General features: G+C 36.0%; 1 protein-coding gene across 1 annotated transcript in view; it reads right to left on the reverse strand.

The window, feature by feature from the left end:
- The window catches only part of Sycp1 (synaptonemal complex protein 1), a 130,565-nt gene that overhangs the window by 56,966 nt on the left and 51,952 nt on the right, over positions 1 to 21,647 (reverse strand). Inside the window, exons 14-21 of the mRNA XM_004667535.2 lie at positions 20,986 to 21,053; positions 14,821 to 14,882; positions 12,701 to 12,805; positions 11,507 to 11,610; positions 8,293 to 8,410; positions 7,334 to 7,404; positions 4,943 to 5,024; positions 3,834 to 3,896 (exon numbers count right to left, since the gene is read on the reverse strand). Coding sequence (XP_004667592.2) covers positions 3,834 to 3,896; positions 4,943 to 5,024; positions 7,334 to 7,404; positions 8,293 to 8,410; positions 11,507 to 11,610; positions 12,701 to 12,805; positions 14,821 to 14,882; positions 20,986 to 21,053 — 673 coding nt within the window. The remainder of the gene's footprint in view (positions 1 to 3,833; positions 3,897 to 4,942; positions 5,025 to 7,333; positions 7,405 to 8,292; positions 8,411 to 11,506; positions 11,611 to 12,700; positions 12,806 to 14,820; positions 14,883 to 20,985; positions 21,054 to 21,647) is intronic.

Genomic DNA, 21,647 nt, shown 5'->3' on the forward strand with positions numbered 1-21,647 from the left:
ATTAAAAAGCACCCAGGCCCACATGGATTCACTGCTGAATTTTACCAGACCTTCAAGGAAGAGCTAACACCATTACTTCTTAACCTTTTCCATAAAATACAAAAAGAAGGAATTCTACCAAACTCCTTCTATGAATCTAGCATTACCCTGATACCAAAACCAGGCAAAGATAGAACAAAAAAAGAAAATTACTGGATGTGAGGGTGATCTGGCTGCGACATCTGTCACCCCATTGATAGCCAGGGTTGATTCGGCTGATCTGGCTGGCTAGGCGGGTGTCCCCTTCCTCCCTCACCACTCCATGTGCATCCCTCCCGAAGCTGTGCGCTCGGTCAAAGAGGATGACCTTCCCGAATAGAGGAGGACTGGTCTTCAGTCAAGGGTATATGAGTAGCTGTGCTCCCCTGCTAGAACCTCCAAACAAGCTCTCAAGAAAATTACAGACCAATCTCCTTCATGAACATAGATGCCGAAATTCTCAACAAAATACTGGCAAACAGAATACAAGAATATATCAGAAAGATCATTCACCCTGACCAAGTAGGCTTTATTCTAGAGATGCAGGGATGGTTCAATATACACAAATCTATAAATGTAATACATCATATCAGTGGATTGAAGGACAAAAATCACATGATCATCTCATTAGATGCAGAGAAAGCACTTGACAAAATCCAACCCCTTCATGATAAAAGTCCTACAGAGACTGGGAATAGAAGAAACATATCTCAATATAATAAAGCCTATTTATGACAAGCCTACAGCCAACATATTACTAAGTGGGGAAAAGCTTTTCCGCTAAAATCAGAAACAAGACAAGGGTGTCCACTGTTCCCACTCTTATTTAATACAGTTCTGGAAGTCTTAGCCATAGCAATAAGGCAAGAGACAAACATAAAAGGGATACAAATTGGAAAGGAATAGATCAAGTTATCATGATTTGCAGATGACATGATTCTCTATAAAAGGACCCTAAAGACTCTACTAGCAAACTGTTAGAACTGATAAAAACCTACAGCCACATAGCAGGATACAAAATAAATACATAGAAATCAGTAGCCTTCATATATGCTGACAACAAACACACAGAGGATGAAATCAGAGAATCACTCCCATTCACAATTGCATCAAAAAAAATAAAGTACCTTGGAATAAACCTAACCAAGGAAGTAAAGAATCTCTACAATGAGAACTTTAAAACACTCAAGCGAGAAATTGCAGAAGACACTAGGAAGTGGAAAAAACATCCCTTGTTCCTGGATTGGAAGAATCAATATTGTGAAAATGGAAATCTTATCAAAAGCAATCTACACATTTAATGCAATCCCCATCAAAATTCCAAAGGCATTCTTCATGGAAACAGAAAAAACAATCCAAAAATTCATTTGGAATCACAAAAAACCTCAAATATCTAAAATAATACTGAGCAACAAAAATAAGGCTGGGGGTAACACTACACTTGATTTTAGCCTATACTACAGAGCCATAGTAACAAAAACAGCATGGTACTGGCACAAAAGCAGACACGTAGATCAATGGAACAGAACAGAGGACCCAGATGTAAGTCCAAGTAGCTATAAGCCACCTGATATTCTATTAAAATGCCAAAAATACTCATTGGAGAAAAGATAGCCTCTTCAGCAAATGGTGTTGGGAAAACTGGATATGTATCTCTCCATACACAAGAATTAAGTCCAAATGGATTAAAGACCTTAACATCAGACCTGAAACTCTAAAACTGCTAGAGGAAAAATTAGGGGAAACCCTTCAACATATTGGTCTTGGCAAAGACTTTCTGAATACAACCACAATTGCTCAGGCAATAAAACCACAGATTAATCACTGGGACCTCATGAAATTACAAAGATTTTGCACTGCAAAGGACACTGTGAATAAAGCAAAGAGGCAACCTACAGAATGGGAAAAAATGTTCATCAGCTATATATCTGATAAAGGATTAATATCTGGGATATACAAAGAACTAAAAAAAATAAATAATAAGAAATCAAACAAGCCAATCAAAAAATGGGCTATGGAGCTAAATAGAGAATTCTCAAAGGAAGAAATACAAATGGCATATAAGCATCTAAAAAAATGTTCTACGTCACTAGTCATCAGGGAAATGCAGATTAAAACTACATTGAGATTCCATCTCACTCCTGTCAGATTGGCTACCATCATGAAAACAAATGATCATAAATGTTGGCAGGGATATGGAAAAAGAGGAACCCTTCTACACTGCTGGTGGGAATGCAATCTGGTCCAGCCATTGTGGAAATCAGTGTGGAGGTTCCTAAAACACCTAAAGATTGTTCTACCATATGACCCAGCTATAGCACTCCTAGGCATAGATCCTAAGGACTCATCTCATTTCCTTAGAAGTTTATTATATATTTTAAGTATTTTATTAACTTGAGAGAGAGAAAGAGAGAAACAAAAGGGAGAAAATGGGCACATCACGGTCTCCAGCCACTGCAAACAAACTCTAGACATATTTACCACCCTGTGCATCTGGTTTATGTGGCTCCTGGGAAATTGAACCTGGGTCCTTAGGCTTCACAGGCAACTGCCTTAAATTCAAAGGTATCTTCCAGCCCCCAACGATGATTTCTAAAAGCATTGTACCATTCTAAGGATAGCCACAATGAACGTAGCTGCTTAAAGCAAGAAATCTGGGGGAAGGTAAAAGAAAGCTAAAATGAAACTTTGATCTTTGAAGGGCTATACAAAATTTGTGAATCTAGTCTTCAAAGAAACTGCCAATAAAAATACTGTATCATGGGCTGGAGTGATGGTTTAGCAGTTTAAGGTGCATGCCTGTAAAGCCTAAGGACCCCACTTTGATTCTCTAGGTCCCACATAAGCCAGATGCATATGATGGTGCATGTGTCTGTTGTTCATTTGTAGAGGTTAGAGGCCCTAGTGTGCCCATTCTCATTCTCTCTCTCCCTCTCTCTCTCTCTCTCACTTTCTCTCTCTCTCTCTCTAATAAATAAATAAAAATAAAATCTTTTAAAACATACCTTATCAGGGATGTAGAGATGGCTTAGTGGTTAAAGCATTTGCCTACAAAGGCTAAGAATCCAGGTTTGATTCCCCATTACATATATAAGCCAGATGCAAAAGGTGGAACATGTGTCTGGAGTTCATTTGCAGTACTAGAGGCCCTGGGGTGTCCATTCTCTATCTGTGGCTTTCTCTCTCCCTCTCTCTCAAATAAATAAAGAAAAAAAAATTTTTTTAAATACTTTGTCAAAGCCAGGCATGGTGGTGCACACCTTTAATCCCAGCACTTGGAAGGCAGAGGTAGGAGGATCACGGTGAGTTCGAGGCCATCCTGAGACTACATAGTGAATTCTAGATCAGCCTTGACTAGAGTGAAACCCTATCTCAAAAAAAAAAAAAAACCTGTATCAGGGCTGGAGATATGGCTTAGTGGTTAAGCGCTTGCCTGTGAAGCCTAAGAACTTACCCCCAGCCTACTCCTCTTCCCCACCCCCTTCCCCTGTTCAAGGTTTGGTTCCCCAGGACCCACATTAGCCAGATGCACAAAGGGGAATATGCATCTGGAGTTCGTTTGCAGTGGCTGGAGGCCCTGGCATGCCCATTCTCTCTCCATATTTGCCTCTTTCCCTCTTTGGCTGTAGCTCTCAAATAAGTAAATGAAAATAAACAAAAAAAATTAAAAATGCTGTATCATTCCTTAAAACTTTCAATGGAAAATCGAGATTTGTACAGAACAGTAGAAAGAAACACTGGCCCTTCAGAATCCAGTCATACATATATTGTTACAAAGTCTTTATGCCCAAATATTTTTCATAATTTGAAATTACCTTGTTTTCTAACATCTTAATTTGTTTATCTTTCTTTAAAACTTCACATTCAATGCTTCTAGCCTAAAATATAATTTGAGAGCAGATTTAAAATGTATGTTACCAGAATTTCTATTTTTTCATGTATCTTTTAACTATAAAACTATAAGTCTTACATTTTTACAAAAATATCAGCCCATAAGCCAGGTGTGGTGGCACATGCCTTTAATCCCAGCACTTGGGAGGCAGAGGTAGGAGGATTTCTGTGAGTTCAAGGCTACCCTGAGACAAAATAGTGATTTCCAGGTTAGCCTGAGCTACAGTGAAATCCTACCTCAAAAAAAAAAAATCAGCCCATCTGTTGATTTCAGCGTCCTTCTTTTAAAGAATATATCTTTTTATGTGATAAATATTAAACCCATTTCATAACATATATCCATATCAAAGTATTACTTTATGTATCATGTATATAATTTTTAACCTATCAATTAAAAAAATCATGTGCATGTTAATGCTTATATATCAATGTTCACTTTTCTTAGCTCAAAGTCACTTTGTAATATTTTATCAGCTTTCCCATCTTATCTTGAATTTTTAAAATTAACTTATACATTAATATTTATGTCTCTAATTTATCTTAGTTAATCTAGATCATATAAGCACATATGTATAGTTTCACATGTATGTTTTCACATATGTATAGTTTACATGTATGTTTGCATGTGTGTGGGGTGCATGTGCACATGGAAGGTGTCATACTCCCATCACATTTACTGTCTCTCACTTGAACCCATAGCTCACTTATTCAGTTAGGCTAGCTATGCAGCTTAACTCAGGAATACTCTATCTCCACCTCCTGAGTACTGAAATTATAGACAGGACCACCAGGCATTTCCAGCATTTATGGATGCCAGAGATCCAATCTCAAATCCTCACACATGCAGCAAGGGTTTTATCCACTGAGCCATCTCCCTACCCACATTTTACTTTACCTATATTTTTAAGGTTGATGGCCTATAATAATACCTAATTGTACTCATGTAACAGTAGTATATGTAATTTTATTTTTTAGACATCTGGTCTTGCTTTTATGATTTGAACTTTTTAATCTTTTTAATACATTAACATACATTTTCTTCACTCTTGTCCAATTTACATTTAACTTCATCTTCTTTCTGTATTAGCTCTACTCTCAGAGATTCCAGTTCATTCCTAAAAGTAAATCCAAGAGGGACATCATAATAAAAATCACATTTTCATTTTATCTCCTCTTTAAGATTTTTTAAAAATGTTTGATTACTAATTTTGTTGGTTATTTCATTTGTTGATTACTTTTCAAGTAACTTTCACTCCCACATTAGATTTAATGTACATATTTATTGCTAACATTATCTTCATCCTTATAATTTCCCATTTTTAAATTTTTTATTTATTTATTGGAGAGAAAGAGGCAGAGAGAGAGGGAGAGAGAGAGGGAGAGAATGGATAATTCAGGGCCTCCAGCCACTACAAACTCCAGACAAATACACCACCTTGTGCATCTACCTGGCTTACATGGGTGCTGGGGAGTCAAACTTGAGTCCTTTGACTTTGTAGGCTCTCCAGATCTAATTTCCCATTTTTAAAAACTATAAAAACACATTTCTTAAATCAATATTTCATTTCAAAGTTTCATTAATCATAAATTTGTCATCATCTGATACATATTACAAATAAATTTGGAATATCAATGAAATTTATTTTAATGAACTATATGAGCAAGAAATTTAGAGACATATATATCCTTGTATATGCACAGAATATCTCTGAAAAAATATTCAAGAAATAGTGAGTGCTTCTGGGAAGGAAAACTGAATAGCAGTAAGTTAAAACAAGTAATACTTTTCTTTGCCCCTTTGAATTTTGTGTCATTTATACATTATTACCCATTCAAAAATATTTTAATTAAAAAGCTTGTCTGCTGAAGATGAAAATGCTACTTTCTTCTCAGTGGACACTAGAAGCTCTTTTTCTAATTGTAGCCCCCTTCATCACTGCTGTGTTGGTGAATGTAATCATTGTTTCTGTGGAATAATTGGTATTTCAAATTCTGGGTTCAGGATAATTATCCTTTTACCTGAGGTTAAGTCTGAGATTAACTTTATCATCACTATATATTCATACTGTTAATAAATATATTCATATTTCAGTTACTTAAATCTACACAGTAGGTATACATACAAAAATCTTACCCAAATAATTTGAATGTTCTTTTAGAAACAGCCTCTTCTGGGCTGGAGAGATGGCTTAGTGGCTTAAGGTACTTGCCTACAAAGCCAAAGGACCCAGGTTCAACTCCCCAGAACCCACATGAACTAGATGCACAAAATGGCACATGCATCTGGAATTTGTTTATAATGACTAGAGTGTCCATTCTCTATCTGCCTATTTCTCTCTCCCTCTCAAATAAATGTAAAAAAATAAAATAAGCCAGGAGTGGTGGCACACACCTTTAATCCCAGCACTTGGGAGGCAGAGGTAGGTAGATCGTCATGAATTCGAGGCCACCCTGAGACTACATAATGAGTTCCAGGTCAGCCTGGACTCCAATGAGACCCTAGCTCGAAAAACCAAAAAAAAAAAAAAAAAAAAGTATTTTTATCCAAAAACTAATCTAGATATCCAACCTATTAAAAAAAAGACTGGTATTTGATTTCAGAGAGGCAAGCAAATTTATACACACACACACATACACATATATATGTATGTATGTATGTATGTGTATATGTATATATGTGTTTGTGTATATGTATGTATGTATGTATGTATATGCAAATGGTATATACAAGAACCCATGTTTGACTCTACAGGTCCCACATAAGCCAGATGTACAAGGTAATGCAAGCATGCAAGGTCACACATGAACACAAGGTGGCACACGATCTGCAGTTCCATAACAGTGGCTGGAGTCTCTGGCACACCAATTCTTTCTCTCTCATTAAAAAAGAAAAAATTACAAGTCAGACATGGTGGCACATGTCTTTAATCCCAGCACTTGAGAGGCAGAGGTAGGAGGATTGCGGTGAGTTCAAGGCCACCCTGAGACTACTTAGTGAATTCCAGGAGAGCCTGAGCTAGAGTGAATCCCTACCTGGAAAAACAAACAAACAAAACTTACAAAAAAGTAACTTTTGGTCCATTCTCTCTCTATCTATCTGCCTCTTTCTCTCTCTGTCTGTCACTCTCAAATAAATAAAATAAACAAAAAATTTTAAAAAATTAAATATTCTTTAAAAAAAGTAACTTTTAATTTTTTTTCTAAATTTTGTGACGAGTGATTGTCTTAAATTTTAGAGAATTAGAAGGTTTATGATGTTTTAAATTAAATTTTCAATGCTAAGTATAAAATAGATAGACATAATAATTTTATTTTTAAGCAAGATTCCAAAACATTAATTTAAATATAATGTCTTTATGTAATAGTCAACCACAAAAAATTCTAAAATGTTTTTGAGACAAAAAGATAAACTCATTAATCTTACTTTAATTTTATTTCTTTTTCTTCCAGATTTTCTATTTGTTTCAACATCACATCTTCTTGCCTTTTGCTATTCTAAAGAGATAATCAATACTTCTTATGCCATTTTGTTTCAAGAAAGGTAAAACTGAAATTACTATTTAAAACCTTTATCTGTCACCATAAATAATAAGCAGAAGAGTAAGTTATTTAATTTTACATCATTATACTTTCCAGACTTTACTCATAATACTAGCAACCTCTATATAGCAGCTAACCAAACATGTTTTATTTTCTGATGATACTTTGAATCTTATATCCTTTGTTTATATTGTTCCTTACTGAATTCATAATTCACCTTTTAAGGCCAAAATAAATACAATGCTCTCTAATGATTCTCTTCCACCTAGACTCAACTGTTAAAAGTTATCTTATGAATTCCAGTAATACTATGTCCCATTATCAACACAAAGAACATACTATTCTGCTTAAGATAACTGAACATTCACTTCTGTTTTTCTGTGGACTCATATCTTCTGAAGGTATATGTCCTTATTCATTATTATATTTAATAGAGTTTTCTATAACTAAATAATATTGTTGACTAAAAATATTAGTGCTTAAAATTAGATTAACATTATTTATGAGTAGCCTTCACTTTCTGTCTTCCATTATCACCATATCAAAGAGTAATATGCTTATCTTTCTTAAAAAAACAAGATACAAAAGCTGGGATTGGTGGCACACACCTTTAATCCTAGCACTTAGGAGGCAGAGGTAGGAGGATCACTGTGAGTTCGAGGCCACCCTAGGTCAGCCTGAGCTAGATAGAGACCCTACCACCAAAAAAAAAAAAAAAAAAAGGAGGTATGAGTCTAAAATAATCAGAGTTTTTAATGTTAAAAGGGTCTTCATGCCATCTATTCTAAAACCCCCTAATTTTACATCTAATTAAGTTAAATCAATAGTACTTCTTCAACTCACGTTAATATCTTCTTGATGTCTCTTCAATTCCAGGGCCATATCACTTGTTTCTTGTGTCAACTCTTTGTTCTCAAGTGAAAGTCTATTGTAGCTTGCAGTTAATTCAGTATTCTTAAGTCTATTTAAAACATTTACAATATTTACATATGAAATAGTATATTATATGAAATTTAATTCACAATAATGGCAGAGGAAGTAAAAGTCAAAGACATAAATAAGACAAGACTGGCTATTAGTGAATCATTACTGAAGCCAGGTGATAAGTTCATGCTCCTTCATTTTATTATTCCCTTGAATATTTTTATTTTTTTCACATTAACTTTTTTGTATGTCAGACAATCTATCTCCATATTCTTCACATTCTCAGTCTCTTACAATTTTCTACAAATTCAAGAAGGAAGTGTTATTTTCTTCACATAATTTGTTTGCACCTAATTGTTTCTTAGAATTGGTTCAAACTTCTGAAAATTTGGTTAGAATTGTCCATGAGTCATGAATTGTTTTTAATTAAAATATATCCATTATGGGATGGGAGAAATGCTCCAGTGGTTAAAGGCATAAAGGTAGATGTCTTGAGTTTGTTTGCATAGTCAAGAGGTCCTGTTGTGTCCATTCTCTCCCTCACCCTCTCTCTCTCATAAATAAATATGTATGTGTGTGTGCATACATACACACACACAGAGACACACACACAGACATATATATGCATACATTAGGGCTGGAAAGATGACTCAGCATTAAAAGTACTTGCTTGCAAAGGCTGATGACCAGGTTTGATTCTCCAGTAGCCATGTAAAGACACATACAAAAGTGGTGCATGTGCCTGAGTTTGTATGCAGCTGTAAGAAGCCCTGGAAATCTATCTTAATTTCTCTCTGTATTTCTCTCTCTCATAATTGTTAAGTAGATACGCATACATACACACACATACATTCATTAGAATAAAAGTAGGTTTCACTCTGCACAATACTAAACTGCTCTGACAAGATTTCAACAGTTCCACAAAAAGAAAAATTACTGTTATTATTATATGTTTCAGCCAGAAGCAATTTTAAATGAAGACATAGATCAAATGAATGATTCAGGAGCATGTATTATCTCCTCCCACTTAATACTACTGGAAATTCACTAAAGGAAATAAAGATTTTATTTGAAGCAATGAAAGACTGAAAAGAAAATATATCAAAGGTAACAAATTAGTATTAAAGCATAAAAAACTATTCCAATTTTAAAAGAGATTGTTTTTATTTTATTTACTCATTTATTTAAGGGGGCAGGGAGGAAAAAGATAAAGAGAAAAAGGGCATGCCAGAGCCTCTAGCCACTGTAAAGGAACTCCAGATGTATGTGCCACCTGGTGCATCTGGTTTGCTGTGGGTACTGGGGAATAACCTGAGTCCTTAGGTTTTGCAGGCAAGTACCTTAACCACTGAACTATTTCTCCAGTTCTCTTAAGGGGATTTTAGAAATTCCTAGGTCTCCTAAAAGGTACAGTTGAAAAGATACCAAAAGCAGTGAATGAGAGCTACAAAAGCAGGAAGAAGCTGTTGCATATACTGTTTACTTCATGTACATGTGGGACAGGGTCTCACACTGCCCAGGTTGGCCACAAATCAGCAATCTTCCTGCTTCAAGTGTCAGGATTCTAAGCATGCAATAATTACTTCCTGTTTTACTTCAAAACTAAACTTGATGAATAAATCATTCAAATGTATATTTTATTTGGACAACATAAGAAATAAAATAATAAATAAAATCATATCTTGATGTTTTATCAATACAAACCTAAGAAATAACTTAGGGGGGAAAACTACTTAGAACCACAAATAATTATCCTCATGGGAAGCTAAAGATCTCCAAAAAAGTAATAGCCCTCTCTCTCTGGGGCGGAGGGGAGGGAGGGGAAGAATTTCCACATTTACAGGATCAAAAAAGAGACTGAAAATACTAAGGAAAAACATGTCTCTACTGAATATATACTTTTTTCCTTGTAATTATTCCCCCACAACAGTTTAACAACTACCTACATAATATTTACATTGTATTCAGTATTACACATAACCTAGAGATGAGTTAAAACATATGAGAGGATAATACACAGTGCATAAAAGACTAGATCATCTATAGATTTTTTATATGCCAGAGTCCTTGGAACCAATCTCCATTAAGAATGAAAGACTTGGGCTGGAGAGATGGCTTAGCAGTTAAGCGCTTGCCTGCAAAGCCTAAGGACCCTGGTTCGAGGCTCGGTTCCCCAGGTCCCACATTAGCCAGATGCACAAGGGGGCACACACGTCTGGAGTTCGTTTGCAGTGGCTGGAAGCCCTAGCGCGCCCATTCTCTCTCTCCCTCTATCTGTCTTTCTCTCTGTGTCTGTCGCTCTCAAATAAATAAATAAAAAATGAACAAAAAATAAAAATAAGTAAAAATTAAAAAAAGAATGAAAGACTTGCCGGGCATGGTGGCACATGCCTTTAATCCCAGCACTTGGGAGGCAGAGGTGGCCGTGAGTTCGAGGCCACCCTGAGACTACATAGTGAATTCCAGGTCAGCCTGGGCTACAGTGAGACCCTACCTCAAAAAAACAAAAAATAAAAATAAAAAAAAGAATGAAAGACTTAGTGATTTATCTTCATTATATATTTTATATCTTTGTGTTATATACTTTTATGCAAATGAAATATGTCCTCTTTTAGCAATAAATTCAGTGAGTGGTTTTGGTTTTTTAAATGCTTTTATATATTTATATTTTACTATTTATTTATCTGAGAGAATGTGAGAGAGAGAGAGAGAATGGGCACCCCAGGGCTTCCAGTCACTGCAAACAAATTCCAGACACATGTGCCACCTTGTGCATCTGGCTTACATAGGTCCCAGGGAATTGAAGCTGGATCCTTTTGCTTTGCAGGCAAGTGCCTTAACCTCTAAGCCATATCTCCAACCCTTTGTTTTTTTGAGACAGAGTCTTACTATGTAGTCCAGATTGCCTTGTACTCATGATTCTCCTGCCACACCCTCAAGCAGTGAGCACTACTATAGGTATGCACTGCTATGGTTTGCTTTTGTTTTGATGACTTGCTTTCATTTTGATCTTTAGGAATAAAATGCAGTTTCAAACCCATTCATGTAAATATTGCATATAGTTTACTTATTAATTGTTACCACAAAGCTTAACAATTGAAATAAATAAAATATAGATAAATGGAAAACATACTGCTCTTTTTCAAGTTCAGTTTTCAGATCTTTAACCTGTTTTGAATAATGCTGTTCACTTGTTTCAGTGGCTTCTAATTGTACTTTCAAATCATGTATCTCTCTCTGCAAAATAAATATGCATATTCATGATAAATGTTATTCCAGTTTTTTATATAAAGTATGATTTTCATATAAAAAATATAATTACACTAAGTAATCAAGTAACACATTAGTGAACAATTTGGTAAGATGTCAAAAACAATTTTTTTGAGACAGGGACTTATGTAGCCCAGGCTGGCCTTAAACTTGATGACTTTAAAATCTTGATCCACATGACTCCATTCCCAAGTGCTGGAATTACAGCCATGAGCCACCATATCTGGCTAAATATTTTAAATTTAAGTAGACAATGTGATAATCATTTTAATTTTAAAGCAATGACAAATTGAATATTAGTAAATTCTACCTTGATTCTTGAAGCCTAACACACAATATGTTATATTAACCTCTAACTAAAATTTTCAGCTATTTTACTTTATGAAGTAATTCATTTCAAGCCGGGTGTGGTGGCACACGCCTTTAATCTCAGCACTTGGGAGGCAGAGGTAGGAGGATTGCCATGAGTTCAAGGCCACCCTAAGATGACAGAGTTAATTCCAGGTCAGCCTGGACCAGAGTGAGACCCTACCTCGAAAAACAAAAAAAAAAAAAAAAAAAAAAGTCATTCATTTCAATTAAATTTTATGTTAGTAGAAAATACATTACTGAAGTTAGGTAGTGAGTTACTAAATAAAATGTTCATACGGATATAAAAAATAGTTGTAATACAATTATGGTCTACAAACAAACTTGTAAAAGATAAATCTTAAACTCTAACATATACACTATACACAGCATTGTAAATTAAGAACTTTACATAATAAAGGTTGAATTTTAAAATGTACTTGTTAAGAAATACTCAACACCAAAATGAAATTATTATATATCATAGCATTATCATAGAATAGATTCTTAAATGTTGACCTTTATCTCCCACATTAAAATATGAAGTTTCCCTACATATTTTTAAATTAATCATTAACATATTAAATGTAACAAAAACACATAATCTTAAAAAGAATTTTGTGAAGAAATCTTTCATGAAACAAACAACCGACTTTATAAATCTATACTCTCTTAACACAACATATGAAACAAAAATGAATCCTTAAACCTCTCTAGTTTTTAAATTGCCAGTTAGCTCTTGTTCTTTTCCTTTTAATTCTTCAGCAATCTTCTCAACTTGTTTCTTTTCATCTAAAAGTTTTTGGTCTTCTGCCTATTTAAAAAATATGTTTTAAAGTTATTACAAAGTACATATATAGATATAAATACATATTTAACTTGCCCCCCCAAGAGTGATAGAACTTTGAATGCTTTTGAGCTAAAATTGTTTAAAAAGAGAAAGCTAGTCACTATTAAAAAAAAAAACAAAACTTAAAAATGAACTAGAGCCAGACATGGTGATCTATGCCTTTAATTCCAACACTCAAGAGGCTGAGATAGGATCACTATGAGTTCTGAGTCCAAGGCCAAGGACAGCCTGGGAGTAATTCCAGGTAAGCCTGGATTAGAGTAAGATCCTACCTTGAAAAAAATATATATTAGGACTGAGTAGGGCATGGTGGCTCACACCTTTAATCCAAGTACTCTGAAGGCAGAGGGAGGAGGATTGGTGTATGAGGCTACCCTGAGATTAAATAGTGAATTCCAGGTCAGCCTGGGCTACAGTGAGACCCTACCTTAAAAAAAATTTTTTTAAAAAGGGGGGGAAAGACAGGTAGAGAGATTGCTCTGTGATTAAGGCACTTGCCTGCAAAGCCTAATGAGCTGGGTTAGAGCCCCAGTAATCACGTAAGCCAGATGCACAAAGCAGCACATGCATCTGGAGTTTGATTGCAGTGGCTAGAGGCCCTGATATGTGAACTCTCTCTGGCACATGCCTTTAATATCAGCACTTGAGAGGCAGAGGTAGGAGGATTGCCATGAGTTCCAGGCCACCTTGAGACTATACAGTGAATCCCAGGTCAACCTGGGCTAGAGTGAGACCCTACCTTGAAAAACCAAAAAAAAAAAAGAAAGAAAGAAAAAAGAAAAAGAAATGGGACAAAGGACTTAATGGGCAGAGCTCTGAAAGAAGAGGTATATACTTAAAAATTTTTTTTCTTTTTTTGCATGTGTGTGTGATGTGGTATATATATGTATACATGCCCTTGTAGTGCCCCAAGTGCTTGCCTGCAACTCACTTGTAGTGGCCCAAGCAAAAATGCCCTGCTCTATTGCTATTTCTACCAGATCTTTATTTGACTCAGAGTCTCTTACTGATACCAGCACCTGCTATTTGTCATTAGCTGGGGGTGATTCCCTGGTCTCTACTCCACTGAGGGTTACAGGCATGCATTTCCATAGCTAGCTGTTTACTTGGGTTCTAAAGATTAGAATTCAGGAGTTTCAAATACCTTTCGGCCCTCATAATCACTCAGCCTTCTTTCCAACTCAAGGCATACATTTTTTTTAAATATTTTTTATTTATTTATTTGAGAGTGACAGACACAGAGAGAAAGACAGATAGAGGGAGAGAGAGAGAATGGGCGCACCAGGGCTTCCAGCCTCTGCAAACAAACTCCAGACGCGTACGCCCCCTTGTGCATCTGGCTAACGTGGGACCTGGGGAACCGAGCCTCGAACCGGGGTCCTTAGGCTTCACAGGCAAGTGCTTAACCGCTAAGCCATCTCTCCAGCCCAAGGCATACATTTTTAATTAAAGCACTGAGACTTCCCAAGTAGAATAGTAGATTAGAAGCTGTTTTCATAGGACATGGTAAGTGACAAGTTTGAGGATAACAAAGGATAGACTTATTCCACAGAGAGAAAAACTCGGAAAGTATTGGAAACCACAAGGGAAGTGATAGGGCAGTTTAAAAGCACATAGAAACACAGAGTCATGCAGTAAATACACACAAACAAAAAAAATAAATAAATTTAAAGGGGCTAGAGAGGTGGCTCAGCAGTTAAAGGTTCTTGCTTGCAAAGCCTGCTGGTTCATGGTTTGATTCCCTAGTACTCAAGTAAAGCCAGATGCTCAAAGTGGCACATGCATCTGGAGTTTGTTTGCAGTGGCAAGAGACTTTGGCATGCCCATTTCCCCCAACTCTGCCTGCTTGCAAAAGCATACATATGTATGTACATATACATATACTAAATATTTTTAAAGGAAAAGAAGGCTAATTCTTTGTATGCCAATAAAAAATTTTTTGATAATTTTTAAGGAACTGCTATGTACTATATACTTACCAAGATTTTTTTTAATTCTTCAAGTTCAACCTCTTTGTTATTTTTTAATTTAGTCATCTCCTCTAAAATAAGCAAAGAATATAAATGTGTTAATAGCTAAATTGAAAAGATAGGACAGGAGGAAGAATAATAATGTCACTTGAAAGAGAAAAAATAGATTAATACACAGAAACACGAGTCCAAATCATCTATGCAAAAGTAGCAATGGATAAATATCAAGTAGTATTTCTATAAGGTTAACTCCAATATTCATAAAGCAAAATGAACAGTAAATCTACATAAAATATAGCTGGAGTAAGATCAATGTTTACTTTCAACTCAATACTCCCTAGATATATCTGTCATATTCACCAAAAATTTAAAAGAATTGATCTTTGGTCAAGAGAATTTTGATTATTGTACTTTGGATTTCTACAATGCCATTTACTCTGAGACTTTAGCTGCCTTAAAAGTCTATGTAGAGGGCTGGAGAGATGGCTTAGCAGTTAAGCGCTTGCCTGTGAAGCCTAAGGACCCCGGTTCGAGGCTTGGTTCCCCAGGTCCCACATTAGCCAGATGTACAAGGGGGTGCACGCGTCTGGAGTTCATTTGCAGAGGCTGGAAGCCCTGGTGCGCCCATTCTCTCTCTTCCCCTCTATCTGTCTTTCTCTCTGTGTCTGTTGCTCTCAAATAAATAAATTTTTTTAAAAAAACTCTATGTAGAGAAATCTTTATTTATACTATTCCACCTCAGTACCCCATTTGAATATAAAACAAAAAGATATCATTTACCTTTCTACCTTTTCAAGCTGCTATAATTTTGTTTTTAAAATTACTATTTAACTATATATTCTTTCTTAACTCTATGTAAAACTAATACCTATCTCCATATGAATAAAATTATGGTCCCAAATATCAACAATAATAATTTTGTAATATAATTCTCAGTCTTCATCATTATGGATCTTCATAGTATTGATATTGTTTAATATTTTTATTTGAAAGCAGAAAGACAAACAGAGAAGATACACCAGGGCCTCTTGTCACTGCAAACAAACTCCAGACATGTGCAATGCTTGGTTCATCTGGGTTTACGTGGGTAACCAGGGAATCAAACGCAAGCCTTGCAAGCAAATGCCTTAACTATTGAGCCATCTCTCCAATTCCTATTTGATACTATTGAAGCACTTTTTTGATCTTTTTCCCTTTATCTTTTATTATTCATATTTCCTATTACCTCTGTAACTCTGACTCCTTTTTTTGTTTTGTTTTTGTTTTTTGTTTTTTCAGGGTATGGTCTTGCTCTAGCCTAGGCTGACCTGGACTTTTCACTGTTTCTCAGGCTGGCCTTGAACTCATAGCAATCCTCCTACCTCTGCTGGGATTAAAGGCATGCACCACCACACTCTGCTTCTTGTTTGCTTTTTAACATCCTTCTTTCTTGCCATCCTTGTGCCTTACTGTGGTGGTTTGAATGTAAAATGACCCTTATAGACTCATGTGTTTGAATATTTAATTTCCAGTTAGTGGCACTGTTTTGAGAAGTTGTAGGAGGGACAGCCTCACTGGAGGAAATGTGTCACTGGGGATGGTCCTAGAGGTGGTTACTGCCCAGCCTCAACTGTTTCCCACTTCCTCCATATTGATGTGACTATGTGACATAAGCTGCCTGCTCCTGCCATGTCTTCCTGCCATAACAAACATCCTCTCAAAACTGTAAGACAAAATAAATCCTTTTCTTTAATATTTTTATATATTTATATGCAAGGAGAGAGAGAAAAAGAATATAAATATAGGTATTCCAGGACCTCTAATCACTGCAAACAAACTTCATATACATATACCACTTTGTGCATCTGGCTTTACATGGGTACTGGGGAATCAAATCCACATTGTAATTGCAGGCAATTACCTTAGCCACTGAGTCATCTCTCCAGTCGAACCCTTTACTTTTTTAAACTGCTTCTGGTCAAGTATTTTGTCCCAGCAACAAGAAAATAACTGATACATTTACAATGTTTTTCTATACTGCCATGAACTATTATGTTAATGAATTTTAAAAATGTGTCTGGAGTTCAACTGCAGTGATTAGAGGCCATGGCATGCCAATTCTCTCTCTCATTCATAAAATAAGTAATTTTTTTAAAAAAAGATGCATACTTTATCACAGAAAAAATTGAAGCAAGCTTTAAGTTACTGGCACAGAGGCAAGTTTTAAGTTACTAGTGCTGTAATTGTTATAATGATTACCATCATTAAGGGTGAGCCATTTGCTTTGGATTGGGACAACAGAAAAGATGCCAGAAGTTGAAATCTACCCATGGAAGGCTCAAATGAATATATAAAAATTCTTTTACAAGGGGGAGGCTTGAAGGAATTATTCTAAAAGTATTCTGCTCTTTAAGGTAAAAATCCTCCTCTGGATTAATGAATTTGGTAAACCAACCCAGTATTATGGAGTTTAACAAATGCTAGAAAGAAAGGATCATAGGATATGTAACATGTTATTTTGTTGTTTTTAAAAATGGCGGGCTGGAGAGATGGCTTAGCGGTTAAGCACTTGCCTGTGAAGCCTAAAGACCCCGGTTCGAGGCTTGTTTCCCCAGGACCCACATTAGCCAGATGCACAAGGGGGCACATACATCTGGAGTTCATTTGCTGTGGCTGGAGGCCCTGGCACACCCATTCTCTCTTTCTCTCTCTGTCTTTCTCTCTCTCTCTGTCACTGTCAAATAAATAAATAAACAAAAAAAAAATATTTAAAAAAATAAAGAGAAAATGGCCTCTGGGTGATGGAAAAGAGGGTTGGTATAATCCCTGTGTGGAATCCAGTAAGGTCATTAAAAAAAAAAAAAAAAAAAAAACAGTTCCAGAAACAATATGCAACAGTGTAAAGCAGGGTTGAGATCCCTGCATGGAGACTAAGTAAGGCCATTTTATGAAGATGTACTAGTTCCAGAAGACACTACTGAAATGGGAATGTGAAACAGGGTAGAAATCCCCATGTGGAGACCAAGTAAGGTCATTGTATGGAGTTATGAAGATGAACCATGGTTTGCACTGTAGACCTAAAGATGTTTCGGATATACAAGTGGTGTGGAAGGGCTGCCAGGGTGCACTACTGGCTGGGGATGAAGCTGCTCAGCTCAGCTAGAGGGGCAGAATTGGAATCCAGTAACATTCTTCACTGGTTATAGATATTGGATTTGAATTGCAGATGTTTGATGTTTACCTTATGGTTATTGATTGTGCATTGGTCAAGTCTCTCCTCATTATTCTTTTTTACAATGGGGATGTTTACTCTGTGCAATTATGTATTGCAAGTATGTACCTTGTGTTTTGACTTATAGAAGGCTCTCAGAGACAGTCTTAATTATCAGATGAGACATGGGACTTTTAAACAACGTGAAAGTTAATAAAGACTGTGGGGACCTTTGAAGTTGGACTGAGCGCAGTCTGCATTACATGAATCTATGAGGGACAGAGGCAGAATGTAGTGCTTTTGAATGTATGGTCCCATAGACTCAGGCATTTTAAAGAATTTTTTTTTTATTTATTTATTTATCAGAGAGAGAGAGAGAGAATGGGCATGCCAGGACCTCCAGCCACTACAAACAAACTCTAGATGCATGAACCCCCCCCCCCCCCGGACTCAGGCACTTTTTTATTAAAGGAGGGGGAATGGTACAAGGGAAATAAGGGAATGGAGGAGATGAAGGAGTAGGAGAATCAACTAAAACTAACTGTATTTGAAACTGTCATCATACTGAAAACTCTATATGCTAACATAAAAAGAAGTCAAAAAGAGAAAGAACAACATAGAATATAATATTCTCTAAGATTTCTGGTTTTGAAAACCATACTATAGTCAAGAAGTAAATAAATTACTGTTGAGCTTTATATAATGGTTAAATCTGCTCTTCCATATATAATGTTTGCAACTCCATCACCCTCTGTAACTATCCAAAGCCTTCCTATACCTTAAAGTCTACTCCTAGATATCTGCCTTGTCTATAAAGCCTTTCCCAAGGAATCAATGAGTATTTAAATATATAAAAAGGTATAATGTATATAAATATGTAATATAAATGTGTACTATCATAAACATGACTAAAAAAATAAAAGTAATATTTGATTCCCTTATCCTAAAATAATTCTTGTTCATACCCTCATTTTGGATACCATTGTTCTAAGGTGTTTTGGTTTGGTTTGGTTTTTCTCAAGATACAGTGTCACTCTAGCCCAGGCTGACCTGGAACTCACTCTGTAGTTCCAAGCTGACCTCAAAGTCACAGCAATCCCCCTACCTTTGCCTCCTGAGTGCTAGGATTAAAGATGTGCATCACCACACCCGGCAGGACCAGCACTCAGGAAGCAGAAGCAAGAGGATCACTGTGAATTCAAAGTCAACCTGGTCTACCCAGAGTTCCAGACTAGACAGGGCACACAATAAGACCTTGTCTCAAAAGTAAGAAAAGATGGGAGGGGGAGGAAATGGGGAGGAGAATGAGAAAGAAACAGAAGAGAGGTAGGAGATAGGAGGAAGGGAAGAAATGAGGGAGGGAAAAAAGGAAGGAAGGAAAGAAGATAAGGAAAAAGGAGATAGGAGAAAAAAGGAGACAGGGGCTGGAGAGATGGCTCAGCAGTTAAAGCACTTGCCTATGAAGCTTAATGACTGGAGTTCGATTCCCCAGTACCCACATAAAGCCAAATGCACAAAGCAGGACATGCAACTGGAGATCATTTGCAGCTGCTAGAGACCCCAGTGCACCTATTCATTCATTCTCTCTCGCTCTCTTCTTACAAATAAATAAAATATTTAGAAAGACAAAGGGAGAGAAGGAAGAAAGAGAGGGGAGTGAGGAAAGAAAGAAGGTTGGTTAATTATTATCAGGGTACACTATGCATACGTATGGAAGTTGTTAATAAAAAAAAATGAATGAAGGGTGGAAGGATTTCTCAGCAGCTAAGGCACTTGCCTGCAAAGCCAAAGGACCCAGATTTGATTCCCCAGGACCCACATAAAACAGAAGCACAAGATGGTGCATGTGTCTGGAGTTTGTTTGCTGTGGCTGAAGGCCCTAGTGCACCTATATTCTCTCTCTCTCTCTCTCTAATAAATAAAAACAGTCTTAATGAATGAATAAATGAAGAATAAAAGGAAAAGAGGAAAAGAAAGAAAAAGGAGTGTTAATGGAACAAAAATTATTACCTAGGCCTCAATACACCTTTAAATAAATATTTCATAAGGTTAAAACAAAGATCTAGTCTTTAAAATTTCAAGTTTTAAATGAATGTTTTATTATTTGAGAGAAATGCACAAGGTCCTGGTGTATACATCTGAAGTTCATTTGCAGTAGCTGGAAAGCCTGGCACACCCATTCTCCCCAGGCCCCTCTTAACTGCCTCTGCCTCATTCATATTTTCTCTCTCTCTCTCTCTCTCTCTCTCTCTCTCTCTCTCTCTAACAAACAATAAGTTAAAAAAGAAGTGAATATTATTAAGATTGGAGAGATACCTCAGCAGTTAGGGTGATTGCCTGAAAAGCTTAACAACCTATTTACCCATGTAAAGATGCACAGGGTGGTGCATGCTTCTGTAGTTTGTTTGCAGTGGCTGAAGATCCTGGTGCACCCATTCTCATTCACTCCCACCATCTCTTTCTCTCTCTGTCTCTCTCCTGTCTCTTTATGCTTGCAAATAATTAAATTATTTTTAAAAATTTGTTTTCTACTAAAAATATAACAGAGAAGGGGTGGGGAGATGCTCAGCAATTAAAGGCGCTTGCATGCAAAGCCTGTCAGCCTGGGTTTGATTCTCTACTACTCACGTAAAGCCAGATAAACAAAGTAGTACATGCATCTAGAGTTCATGTGCAGCAGCAAGAAGCCCTGATGTGCCCATATACACATATAATCAATCAAGCAATCTCTCTCTCTCTCCTTGCAAATAAATCAATCAATAGGTTTTTTTTAAAATAAAAAATGTCAGACATTTCCCACTATTACTCAAGCCACTGAATCTTAAAATACAGAGAATACAAATATCTTTTATGTTTCTAGACATCAATAAACTGCATAAAGAAATTCAATAGTCTTTCTTAGATTTAAACGTGTTCTACATTCAACTATGTTTTTATGCTTAGATAGTGTTATTTAAAGAATTCATGCTATTCTCTAATCTTACCCAGTTCACTTGATTTCTTATGAAGCTCCATGGTAAGTATTTTCAATTGATCTTCATTTTCTTCCAATCTTATAAACATAAATTATTTTAAAATGCAAATTATTATTTTAGTCAGAATTTATCTTTTAACTAAAACTGGCACAATATAGCAACCAATATATCTCAGCATAGATTCATTCACTCAATATTAAATATTCATCAAGCTGGATGTGGTGGTGCATGCCTTTAATCCCAGCACTCAGGAGGCAGAGGTAGGAGGATCACCATGAGTTCAAGGCCATTCTGAGAGTCCATAGTGAATTCCAGGTCAGCCTGAGCTAGAGTGAGACCCTACCTAGGAAAACCAAATAAATAAATAAATATTCACTAAGTACTTATGCTGCATAAAACATTTTAAAATAAAAAATTATTGTGCTAAATACATAATTATTTATGAATCATAACTACTTAAAATCTTATGGCTCTGGTTAATACATAACTTCACCTATTGATGACAATCAAATAATGTATTAATAAATATTTAATTATTATGATACTAAATTCTACCTTAGAAACAAAAAACATGTTGCCACAACCTACAAAATGACTGAGGTAACTTTAACAGATGAATCTAAAATGACTCACAAATATATTATCTGAAAATTGCTTATACAGATCACTTG

Source organism: Jaculus jaculus, chromosome 19, assembly GCF_020740685.1.
Source record: "Jaculus jaculus isolate mJacJac1 chromosome 19, mJacJac1.mat.Y.cur, whole genome shotgun sequence".
Taxonomy (NCBI): Eukaryota; Metazoa; Chordata; class Mammalia; order Rodentia; family Dipodidae; genus Jaculus; species Jaculus jaculus.